At 30.8% G+C, this 13430-nt stretch overlaps 1 protein-coding gene across 2 annotated transcripts in view; it reads left to right on the top strand.

Moving 5' to 3' along the window:
• Nucleotides 1–13430, top strand: part of Gpdh1 (Glycerol-3-phosphate dehydrogenase 1) — a 28824-nt gene that overhangs the window by 9116 nt on the left and 6278 nt on the right. Inside the window, exons 6-7 of one of the 2 annotated variants that reach the window (XM_017903695.1) lie at nucleotides 7688–7918; nucleotides 9581–9780. In XM_017903695.1, the coding sequence (XP_017759184.1) occupies nucleotides 7688–7918; nucleotides 9581–9780 (431 nt within the window). Of the gene's footprint in view, nucleotides 1–7687; nucleotides 7919–9580; nucleotides 9933–13430 lie in introns of those variants that run through there. The other variant, XM_017903697.1, reaches the window with a different exon arrangement.

Here is a 13430-nt window from a genome sequence, read left to right as displayed (position 1 = left end):
TCCTATACTTATCTGTTTATGACATTAATTTATTCGTTGGATCGGTAATTAATTTGATTACTATGACAAAAACAAAACTAGCATGCAATTTGCTTAACTTTTTTAGTTAAATCTTTTTGTAAAGATTTTACAAGTCAGTAATGTAATATTATTTTGATGGGTTATATTAAATATTTTTAAATTAATTGCGAGAGTATTTTTGCTTTCTTTTTTTGATAAAAGACATTTATCTTAAATCTTTTGGAATTTCATTTTCCTTTTTTTCTTTTATCCATTACTGACGATTTGTCAAAATTGATTCATTGAGATTGTATATCGACTTTTGAGTATCGATACTTCTCGAAAAATACATGACTTTTATGGTTTTGTATTACATAGTTAGTAAAATTGTAGCTTTCAACTGTTCTAACATTTTTCTAGCAATTTTAATAATCTTCTGTAGGGAGCCTTACCTGACCTCTACTTTTTAAATATTTTTTATATTTATATTTTACATTCTTTGTATTTATATCCTATATTTTTTTACATTTATGTTTTATACTTTTTATGTTTATGTTTATATTTTAAAATATTTTAAATTTTTTCTGTCAATTTACAAACATTACATTTTAGTGGTATTTTTCACGCATAAGTAAGCTTTTGATGAATCTAGTAGTTGGTCCAAATATTCCATTCAGTATTTTTAGAAGCAAGGAATTAGCTATATGTGATTTGTAAACGACAATAAGCCATAATTAATTTTCGTTTGCTGTGGAAATTGCTACGCGTATCTCAATGATAATTGATCATATCCGTGTCACAAATCTCATTATCAGTATTGACCTGCAATGACTAGCATAAATGATCAAGCTAAATTACAAGTAAACACTCCACCGATATTGTAAAATGAAAGAGTGACTCCTATCTGCTATCTTGATTTTTATACCAGCGTATACAGAGATATAAGATATGTATTCTAAAAAGGATCTTTACACCGTGTACATATGTATAAGATCATAAATACACATTCTATTTGATTTGGTTAATGAGATATAGTGACTCGCATAGTCGTTTTTATAGTTCTAGATGATTTTAAATCATTTTCTGATTTTTAATACTGTCGTATGCAGTTGTTGATATTTAAGGTCAAATATCTGATTACGTTTCTTAAAAAAATAACATGTCAAGAACATGTGAACAAATTTATGAATCACTGTGGCAAGTTACGTGTTTTGGGACTTGGTATCTAATCCCCATTCAACCTATTTTCCAAAAATAATTTTACAGAAATTAAAAATTAAAACTTAGTAATGTTTGAAGATCGAAAAACGCAATGAACTAGATCATTCCTTAAAATAGACTCCATATGTTATGGGATAGTCTGTATATGTAGAATATACCAATTCTCATTGCTACTGCTAACTATTCACTTTCTAAAGCTAAGTTCAAGTAAGATGTATTTTAACATTTTCAAACAGCAAAGAATTATAAAATCACTATAATCGTGTGGGGAGATTCTCTCTTATTAAAATTTCTGTTGTTTTTTCTTTTCAATGAAAAATGTATTAATTTATTTAATTAACATCATTATTATTTAGTCATTTGTATCATTAAGATATTTATACAGTCTTGAGAACTTGGTTTTTGATTTTTTGAATTCTTCATAAACATTTTATAAACCTAGTTTTGCAGAAAATATGTATTTGTATATATATTTTTCTGTTTAATGCTCGTACAAAACGCAGTAGCTAAGACAAAGCTGTTGAATTCGTAGCCTGCAGGTCACGTGCTATTTATTTTCCTATCACCTCACTACTCCCACTATATCCACTTAACTCTCATGCTGATGTTGAGAGGAACTACCGGAATGATGGTGGGATAGTGAACCAAGGACAAGGAGTAAATTTGTCGCCAGTCCTAAGTGGGAAACTACCAGACTAGTGGTAGGAGTAGTATCACAACGAATAAGTTCGTCAGCCCTAACCTAAGATGCACTTAATTATAGCACATATATACATACATATATATTGACCAAAACATCAAATTATTTTTCTAATGTTGCTTTTTTTGTAGCTCATATATCGGTAATTAATATGAATATTCATTTCAATTACCTGCGACTTACAAATATCTCTAGAGAAAATTATAAATATACAGGATGTCCCAGCAACGATAATACAACCGAGAAGGGGGTGATTCTACATGTATTAGGTTGGTAGACAAATAATTTCGTTTTTTGTATTTTCGATTTTTGTAGCTTGATATTGGGATAAATTGTAAATGTGATTATGTTATGTATCGTTCGAAAGCACTGACTCCGCTCTATATCTTGATAATAAATATTTTGTATGTAGTGATGATTTACGTTTTATTTAGGTTATTTAATTAGAGATGGAAAGGAAGCAAAACGAAATTATTTTTCTATCAACATAATAGAAACGAATCAAAAGAAAAAGAACAAAATTTTTCTTTCGAAGTTTCGTTGTCGAGAAAATCGACATTGAATATTCACCGAGTGCGCGTGAACTTATTGTTAGCTATCACTTATATGAATAGACCATCGATACATCAGTATCGGTGGCACAATTGTGGAGGGGGTGATTCTACATGAAAAAATAAGTCGAAAATAAAGGATAAAATTTTTTCATTCGAAGCTTCATTATGAAAATCGACTTTACGCGTGCACTTAACTTTGGTTAAAGCAAATGGACCATCAGTATATCAGTGTATTATTTGTCAAAAACGAAGCTTCAAATAAACAAAATTTTTGTTTCTTTTTCCGATTCATTTCTGCATGTAGAATCAAACGGGCCATGGAGACCATCGGTTGGATCTCATATACATGCCAGACCTGAAGTGACCCAAGAGTAACACGCCAATATCGGGTTCCTCCCCGGGCGTACTCTTTAAGCCAACACAGGGTCAAACGCGGGTTGATTTCCCCGTTAGTTGGACCATGTCCGTTTCATTGGTAAGATGATGATATAAATTCGCACTCAACGCCTGCCAATATAGTTGAAATGGCTGAGGAGTGGTATATGCAGCGCATAGCGCAATGTAAGCTTAAGAAACAATACTTACATGTAGAATCACTCCCTTCCCGTTGTACTACTTCCCGTTGGGACACCCTGTATAAGTAAGATCTAGGTGACAAAATTTTCCGATCAACCTAATATTTTTATAACATTTTTCATAGCAGAATGCGCATTAGGATGCTTTTTGCTTTTCAATATCCGAATCTTCTTTCTCAGCCTCCATATTACTATTATTGATAAATCATGCGTAATTCAAACATTACTTCTCTCTCGTTGTTTTTCCTCACTGAATCATGGAATAATACTTGATTACGTGAAATTCTATAAAATTAAAATATTAGAATTCCTGATTAATACTTATGTCAATATCCAAAATTCTCAATATCGTTCTATATCCAAGGTACTATAACAAGATACTTGTGTGACGAATTCAAGTATTAAAAATAATAAATAAATCGATTTCTGAGAATTAACACTTACATCATAAGTGCATATAGTTCGGGACTTTCCTGGCCATTATCACTAAAGTGCGGAGTTTATGCATAAGAAGAAAACACGCATAGTATAACAATACACATGCATGAAATTAGTGGAAAGCGATTATTACAACGAATTAAAGTATTTTTTAAAGTAAAAGTAATAATAAAATCTGATAAAAATGTATTGACTATTTAAAAAATTATCATACTGTGTAAAAATACTGAATTCAATTTCTCAAGTTATTTTCAACGTATAACTTCATTGAACGAAATAAAATAATAATTTCGTTGTATACGCCGTTTTGTTTTTCGTCTTTTTATCATTCTGAAATATTTCATATTTATACAATAAAGAAAATTTTGATGATGTGGGCCAATTTTCCACTTTTTCAAATGATCGAATGGGTTAGTAATTAAGTAATGTCAGCCAATGAACTAATTCTCTGCAACTATCATGTACTGTGCACAGTTGAGAAGATAGCTAGCGGAAGAAATCCAAGTATAATTTATTATATAGGATTATATTCCTTACCATAATTATAAAGATAGCATAGTAAAGGAAGTACACGAATTTTCTTTAATGTCTGAAAATTCTCACACTTATGAGTAGGGTCACATGAACAGATTGATAGATGAAGGAAGTGATAGAAAACAAAATGTTAAATACATATCAATGTATGGGTAGTTTAAACGCATAGCACACTTGTAAAATTAGTTGACCCTAAAAATATTGTACAAGTATTCGTCTTTCGAAATAATAATTTAAGATATTTAGATGTAGATAAGATAAGAGATTGGGTGTCAAAAAGCAATGTATTATATCAATTTGAAGTGGATTCTTCTTTTGCTGGGTGTTGTTGACATTGGCTGTTATTATTATTACGAAAAGTTCGAATTATTTCAAGTGTCCAAGATATTAAACAGACTTCAGTGATAGTAAATTAGTAGTAAATATATATTTAATATTTAACGAGTGAAATTGAGATATGAAGTCAATCAAGAATTTTTGTCATTTTACTGCTTGATATTAATTCTTCGTGATTCATGTTATACCCTAAAATACGATTTCAAGTTTTCCTTTATTTTCGTATTCTCTTGTTCAATAACATATTTACGTTGGCCTATTTCTGACAAGATATGTAGCAACGCAAATAGAGAATGAAATGGAATATCAAGAGCAAATTGACAAACACAGGTCTTCAAATATCGATAACGATATTGAACAAAATATTATTTTTCGTAACAAACGAAAAGCATCATGCTATATGTATACCATAGTATCAATTATTGTGATACTGTAGTTTACGAGAATAATAAAATTAACACTAAACCTATCATGGTCAAATGACCGGTGAATGGAAAAGAAGCAGAAGCTGTAAAAAATGAATAACGTTTGAATTCTTCACTGAATTCTGGCGGATCGTAAATCCGCAATTACGCTTTGTCAATGTTGCCTGCCAAATTAATATTGAGAAATCAGTTTAATGATCGCGAGCAAGAAGAATGGCTAAGATATGTCGAACGCTAGACTTCAACCGAGTGAATCCCGACGGTATCAATATGTAGCGACCATCATTCTCACCTTCGCCACTAGATGGATTCTGACTTTGAGGACTTTCCCGCAAGTCCTTGGAGAACCTCCTGTTCCTATATATATATATATATAACTCCCAATAGTGTAAGGCAGGGCCTGCTAGGGTAGCCTTACTGATTGAGTCCACTAGCAGACCCGGGATAAAATGCATCCCTTCCTTTTCCTATTGCCCCTTGTGGTTACATTACCACATGGAGGATACCTGCGACCAGCACAACATCAAGGACCGTGAGGGAAGGTTCCCATAAATGTTTCACGAGAAATTTAACACGTTCCGTGCCAAGCCCTTTTTGCCTGACAAGATCAAGTTTAACGTGTACCACCGGTGGTACACGTGGCACGGAACGTGTAAGGATAATCGAACATTAAATAGTCAGACAACGTGAGAGCTGAAAGACGTAAAAACGACTGACTCCTCGATTTTCCGAGTGATCGAACTGAGGAAAATCAGGAATTCGCTGAAAGACTAACGGTGCCCTGATTGTCTAAATGGATCAAGGGCGTTTTCTCGGCCCGCGAATCGGTCACTTTAAAAAGGGGAATGAAGATCACCCGCACGTAGATGACATTGTTGAAAATGATCGCGTGTGGAATATAACCGTTTATGGCCTCATAGCTCGTCGAAGTGTAAGGGTACCATGCACGTGGACTTGTGCTGACCTCCCGCAGGCCTCTAGTTGGCCAAATCCCAAGTGTCGTCGTTTAACCTTATTGAAGGAGGGTCGCATTGCTTCGAATGCCGGGGACCAGCCGAAACAATAAACAGGAAGTTTTCCAACGATACGAAACGGCGATATAGTACGTTAGAAAATTCCGATGTTCTTGTCATTTGGGCACTTAGGATTTAACTGTTGGAGGACCGCAAAGGGGTCTTTCGAGTCGGTTTTTGTTCCACGACGGAACAGCGGAAGACATTGAGAAAATGATTATAGGAATATTGGAAGAAAAATTGCGGAGATGAGTAATTCAGGTGAAAACGTGGAACGGCAAATTTTTAATGATAGTTTGGAAAACGGTGATTTAAATCATGGTAGGTTTAGTGTTAAATTAAATTACACGTGTGGTCAATATTCTTCATACGTGTATCGCGATACCAATATTAGCTATTTAGAAAGTCAACGTCTCATGGTGTGTGTAAGCTTGTTACACATTCTTGTATCGTATTACTTCTGCATTATTTAATGATTCATTATGAGTTCGTCACTACGTATCCATATCAAAACAGATGATGTTGGAGCAGAAATAGGCGTCTTATCCATATCAAAACAGATGATGCTGGAGCAGAAATAGGCGTCTTATTCATATCAAAACAGATGATGCTGGAGCAGAAATAGGCGTCTTACTAGGTAATACAATACTCTTTGTTCGAGTTAGTTTAGCTGGATATCATATTATTTCTTTAACATAACGAGAAAAAATCAACAAATAACAAATCCGTTTTCTTATGTATCTTTGTGTCAAATTTGAACTCCTCAGGATGCACTACTTGGTCATTCACGTTGATGATAGCGAACGATGAATAGCGAAATGAAAGCGGGATAAACAAAATGATTAGTACGAAATTATTTCGTAGAATTATAGTTGCATGAGGTTGTAAATTTGGAATTGATTCTTAAAAATAGTCTATGGGAAAGTTCAATTCGTTTAAATATTCGAAATATTAGACAGAATTTGATGCTAGTGAATTGGTGATGAGCAATAATTAATGAACTAATTAAAATATTTGAAATTGAAAATTAGTTAACAGTTTTTTTCCCTTTTTATTATGTTACTTAATACAATAAACTGGAACTAACATACCAGTCAAAATGAATGGTTTCGAACTTTTAATTCTTATACTTACCAAAAACATGGAGCTATATTTAGTAAAAAATCATGATGTACACCTAATTATTTTCGTTGCAATACTGTAATTATTGTTATCTATGCATATAACACTTAGACATTATACACAATATATCAATCATCGGTAAAGAATGTTCAGAAGGATATTGGATATTGACATAAGTTGTGCAGCTTAGTATGCTATCAATTACATATTAACCAATGCAATTTGTTTTGGTTATACGATACATTAGTGTCTGAAATAAGTTATTTATTAAAACAAGTCATTATTGAATACGAAATATGTATATCATATATATAAATAATATAAATAACACTTACAGATGCAATCATAAGAATATTTAAAAAAATATTCAAAATATTCAATATTAATTTCACTCTTATACCCTGTATTTTGAACATATAATAAACACAGCAGATGTATTACATTATACGTTAAAGTATAGTTATAAATAAAATATAAAAATATAAAGTATAATATTTATTATAATGATAGACAAATAAGTATATGGAGTAGGCAAAATGAAAAAGTAAAACTAAATGAAAACACGAATCGAAATATTTTTGTGACTAATTGTATTTTTACATTGTCTATCATAATAGTAAATGAAAATAATTTCATTATGAATATTTAATATTTAACATTTCTTCATTTAAAATCATATCATAGGATCTTTTATAACTTTTATTCATTTACAGTCACAGAGTTATGTTATAATAGAGTAATACATATATTTTATTGCAATTTTTAACAGAATATAGTGGCCTGCGGCGCTGGTTTCGTCGATGGTCTAGGTTTAGGTGACAATACAAAGGCCGCTGTTATCAGATTAGGTCTTATGGAAATGATTAAGTTCGTGGACGTCTTTTTCCCTGGTGGAAAACTTTCTACGTTCTTTGAAAGTTGTGGTGTGGCAGATTTAATAACCACTTGCAATGGTGGTCGTAATCGTAAAGTCTCTGAAGCTTTTGTAAAAACTGGCAAGGTCAATTTTATTACTCAGATTATCACTATACATTAGTTAATGTTAAGTAGAATAAGTGGAAACGATATAAAAATTAATAGAATTTTGAAAATAAATCAGATCTTAAATTAGAATAACGTGGTAGGAGAAGCTTAAGAGTCCCAGTTACTGCTGAAGGCTGTTTGCATTGACAGATAATAATTTAACGATTCTGGACCTGTGGTATGCATACCACTGGTGGTACGTGACTGAATCAAATTATATAAAATTTTTTAATTATTTACAGTGGAGTATGACACTACTTGTACAGTGATACATGATTCGATCAAACATTGGTTAATCGTATGCAAAGAAAAAGATGGAGAACCGGTAGTTTAACTCATGGCCCAGTTATATCGTTCCCACAAATTTTATATAATATTAGAATATTAGAATATTACACTCAACCCTGCTATAACATGGTCAATTCGATCATGTTTTGTCGAAACCTATTAATCCCTAGGGTCACAACTTAATTATGAAAAACCATGCATTGAAAAATATTTAATTTCAGTTGTACGATATTTTTAAGACTTGCACTCGCTTTATATATGTTAAGTATAATTTTAAACGTGCAACGAGTATATCTGGTGATTGCGTGGTTTGGTTTGAAAAATTAACGACAAGTTGGGCTTGTTAATGTAATGCAAATGGTTGAACGAAACTTAAGAGGGAAGTCATCTAGATGAATAATTAGTTTTAACACAAAAAAATTTGATATTCGGTAGAAACATGGTGTCAATAGTTGAAATTATTACCATTCTGAATTAGTTATTTCCATTCCAAATTAGTTATTGAGCTTTTCTACATTTTCTATCAAAACCACTCCTTTCCATTTTTAAAGAGAGGGGTGATCTGGGACACTCTGTGTACTGGAAATATTCATGGTACAGTAAGTGGCAAAATGATAATACACCGTATGATTTTCAGTTCTTGCAAGTAATGTATAATAATATATGTATATATGTAGATTTTACGAACATTAAAGTATCCTTAATATTATAGAAAAAATTAATTTTTTTCTACAAATTTGATCTATTTATGTAAAAAATATATGCGACAAAATAATAACATAGGTACGAAAAAAACAGGTAAACGAAGTTTTATTATTTTAGAATAAAAAGATTTCTTTTGTATTTTCGTGTGCTGAATCCAAATTTAGTCGTAAAAATTGCCTATTATGTCAGATTTGGTAGATAAATGCATATAAAATCGATTTGTGTTATATTTGCAAAATAATCCAAAGATAGTAAATTTTTTGAATATTTTTGTCAGTACCATCGTATAATACTAAGCTTCTCTTATAAAATTAAATTTATTTTATAATCATATGCTTTTTTCTGCCGAGATATACTATTGTATTTTGAAATTATTCGAGAAATATTGAAAATCGTAATTGAAGTTTGTTAAGTCGTATTATAAGTGTATAATCGTATTATACTATTGCAATTTTTGCATTATGGTATATCAAGACTGTGTTTTCCGAATATCGTGTTATAAATGGGTTGAGTGTATAATGTTACATAAATAGATAGTATAATTTGCAATATAGAAAATATGTGTAACTGTATATTATATATAATACATAGGAAATAATGTAATAATTATACATTTATTATAATGTAATAATTATATATTTTACAGAATATCGAGGAGTTGGAAAAAGAAATGTTGAATGGACAAAAGTTGCAAGGTCCGTTTACTGCGGAAGAGGTAAATTACATGTTAAAATCGAAAAACATGGAGAACAGGTTTCCTCTTTTCACGGCCGTACATCGGATTTGTACTGGTGAGATAAAGCCTACGGAACTAATTGAATGCATACGCAATCATCCAGAGCACATGTAAGCTTAATTGTCTCCACTATAATTAATGGCGGACTAGTCTAAATATCTGACTTTTATCTTAGAACAATTATGAAACTATGAATATTTTATTTGATATATTGTAAAATTAATTTTTCGGAGCTAAAATATGTCAGCACTGTTACGTTCAAATTTAGAAATTCAGCGATAAATGTTGCGTAAATATGTAATATTTACTAAATCTAATTCGCATCTTACAAGGTACAGGATTTAAACTTTAGTTTATTTTAAAATCGATATTTTACAGTATATTTCTTACTGTAATATTGATTGATCTGTTTTACCATGGTCCTATTATGTAGTTACATGTTCCATTGTATGTAAAGACAGTTGGTAGATCTGTAAAAAGTACCTAAATACTAACATGATAATATGTATAATGTATATAACACATGTACATATTTGTAAATGGTTGTTATGTGCGTTAAAACTGAAAGAATTATGTATGTTATTTTCTTATATGCACATATACATGATGAAATGTTTGACTTCTATCAAATAAAACGTTTTTTGTTTTAATGAATAAAATAAAGCATTATCTATAATTACATTTAAAAGATAATAGTTTAGTAAAAGAAGCATAATATATTTTTTTATACATATACATATATATTTTAAAAATAACATAAACATTTTATCCTATATTCCTATAACAGAATGATAACTTAAGGCAATAAGACATGAAACAAAGTTAAAATGTATTTTAACATCTTTTATTCATTTTATGATCTTTTTAAAGTCATCTTGATATTTGGTGTACTATTATATTTTATTGACAAAAGTGAAAGAAATCTATACAGTATAAACAGCAACATTATTAGGTACCTCATTTTACATGTATTGTATGTCTATTGCTTTTTCTATATAGGGGTGTTGCGAAATTCTTTTATAAATCAACAAAAATTAATATTTTCATCAATTTTCATAGAATATGTATCACATTTGATTATATTATAATTTAATGTTTTAAAATTTCACTTCATCTTGCAAGGGGATATAGAAGTTTATAAGGCAGTAAGAAATAAGAATGTGCATACACTATTAATTACAAAATGTTATTTATTTCTGATAAATACTTGATAAGATCAGTGTTTTCACATATTGTACATCAAAAAGGATTAATTATTGATATAGTTATTGTTGCTCTTAATTGTTGCAGGATTAAATATTGATACATCTGCTACAGAACAGCTCTGATAACCATTCCAATTCAAGTAGAATTTTGATCACATTATTCCAGGCTATACTTTCTCATCCTTTCTGTTTTCTATTCATTACCACATGTCCCATTTATACTGTGTCTTCCCTCTAGTGCATTGATTACTTTCTGGACCTCCTGCATTATCTGCCAATGTGTGATACATGATGTCGTCGCTATAGCTGGATTCAACTCTGATGGATATTTGCTATGTGTTAATTGTTTTGCTTCCCATATTGTCGAAATACCATCTGATTTTATGTACGTTACTCATCGTAGTCCATAGTTTTGCAACCCTAATTGTCAACGTTAGCAGTTTTACGAGCACTGCGGGTCAGAGCTTGTCCTTTCCCTTCTACTTAGCGTATGCGTTGAGTACATTCTGTATCGATATGTCAACAAAGCTGTCCAATGTAATGCCGGTCCAAGCTGATCTATCTACTGTCGTTTAAATTACAACGGAGTACCATGTTTTCTCTTTTCCTGACATGAAATCCGTGGCTCCAGATCTGTAGACCCCAAATATATGAAAGGGCTATGTGCAACATTCCATCTGCTCACCTAAATTTCAGAATCCTTTTGTCCTATACACGTAGATTCTGCCATCCATGACACAAATGTCAATCTCTAATGTGTTGTGTGAGATTTCTAAGTTATCTTTCAGTCCAAGTGAACTTTAGTGCATTAATGACCTGTCTAACCTGTTATCGTCGTAGTTCCCAACTTGCTTGAACGTCTCAATAGATTGTGTTTCACCCTCCCCTCAGTGCATCCTTGTTATAAGAAAAGTATTTTACTGACAAAAAGAGTTAAGAAACTAGTGTTCAAGTAAAAAAATTTACCCATAACACAAATATCTATTTGTTATTGATACCATAACGCAATTTTAGTGGTGAGATTATCCTTTAAAGAGAGGAAAGGATTTTCTTTTTCCTAGAGATTATTTCACCAAGAATGGTGAAAAATATAAAAAAAAGTTTAAACAAATATTGTATTTTTTTTATATTTACAAAACTATGTATAAATAATTTTTGAGAAATCTAGGTTTTTCAAGTTACTCCTATGACTGACCTTTAAGCTTGAGTTTTTATATTTTATATTTTGATGATGTATTTTTGCATGTGTATAAATAAGTTGTATTGTATATAGTTATAAATAAATCAAATTTTCTGTTATCGAATTTGAAATATATTTTAGCAATTTTTATCAATAAGTTGGTTTCATTAAACAATGTTTAAACATTCTCTTTTTGTACATGCCTTATTATTTAACTCTACGTTAAAAGAGGTACATTAATAAAAAAAAAAAAAGAGAAATAGATATATCGAAAATCGCAATTTTAAATTGGTACGATGATATTATTTTTCATAAGAATATTTAAAACAAAAATATCCGTCATAGGCTTAGTTGAGCACATTAATAGCAACACGTTTAAAAGTTCATTGCGTTTATTACATAGGGTGTCCCACGGTAATTGCCGTTTGATTTAACTACTAAATAGCAGACGATAAAACAAAAATGTAAAGACACATCATAATTTTTTAATGTAAAATATCACTGTGACAAAGAAAATTATTTACCTTTAATTTCTCAAAGTTATTCCAAGGTCTTATTAGTATAAGGTCATCGAGGTCGTAAAAATAAACATGTTTTGAAACAAAGAATCTATGTGTAATACGTAATAACAAAATAAAAATATCGCATTTCATTTAAAAAATATAAAATGACCTTGGAATAACCTTGAAAAATTAAAGATAAACAATTTTTTTGAATTAAAAAGTATTTTTACATTCTTGTTCTAACACCTACCAGTGGTTAAATTAAACGGCACTTACTGTTGGGTACCCTATGTAACAAGGGGACAGTTGGTTTCGATGTTAATCTTTGCGTGTTCAGTGGTTATCTCGTTATTGGTTGATTTTGAAATTGTAGGACGATGAGCTTGAAATCTCTTTTGTTATAATTGGTTACTATAATTGGTTACGATTATAGGCGTGTTATGGAATATTTGATGGTGGTTTATCTATCAAGTATCTATCCTGTCTGTGTAGGTGTAGAAAGGTCGGAATGAGGACCTCTGACACGAGTACTTTCGCAAGCGTTTGCTGCCAAGTCTGGCATTGCTGTTCTGATACCTGACTATCGTGTGGCAATCTTCGTGTTTCAATAGAAACTGGCATATTCTTTTTTGTATAATCAAAGACACTTTCCATTTTATTTTCTCACAACTGTTACGAACAGCACTGAAATGTATCGATGAACGGATTTCAGTATTTATTTTACTGACACATAAAGATCTGTACTCCTCTGATTTTCTAAAATCATTTCTATTTTCTTTATTTGATATCTTGTTTCCATAAATCTCTCTGCAAATAAAACGATATAGCCTTGTCATAGTACAATTTGATTCCTTGATTACTTGATTCCTGCT

This window comes from Eufriesea mexicana, unplaced genomic scaffold, assembly GCF_001483705.2.
Source record: "Eufriesea mexicana isolate 0111107269 unplaced genomic scaffold, ASM148370v2 scaffold2467, whole genome shotgun sequence".
Taxonomy (NCBI): domain Eukaryota; kingdom Metazoa; phylum Arthropoda; class Insecta; order Hymenoptera; family Apidae; genus Eufriesea; species Eufriesea mexicana.
This window is presented reverse-complemented; position numbering and strand designations above follow the sequence as displayed.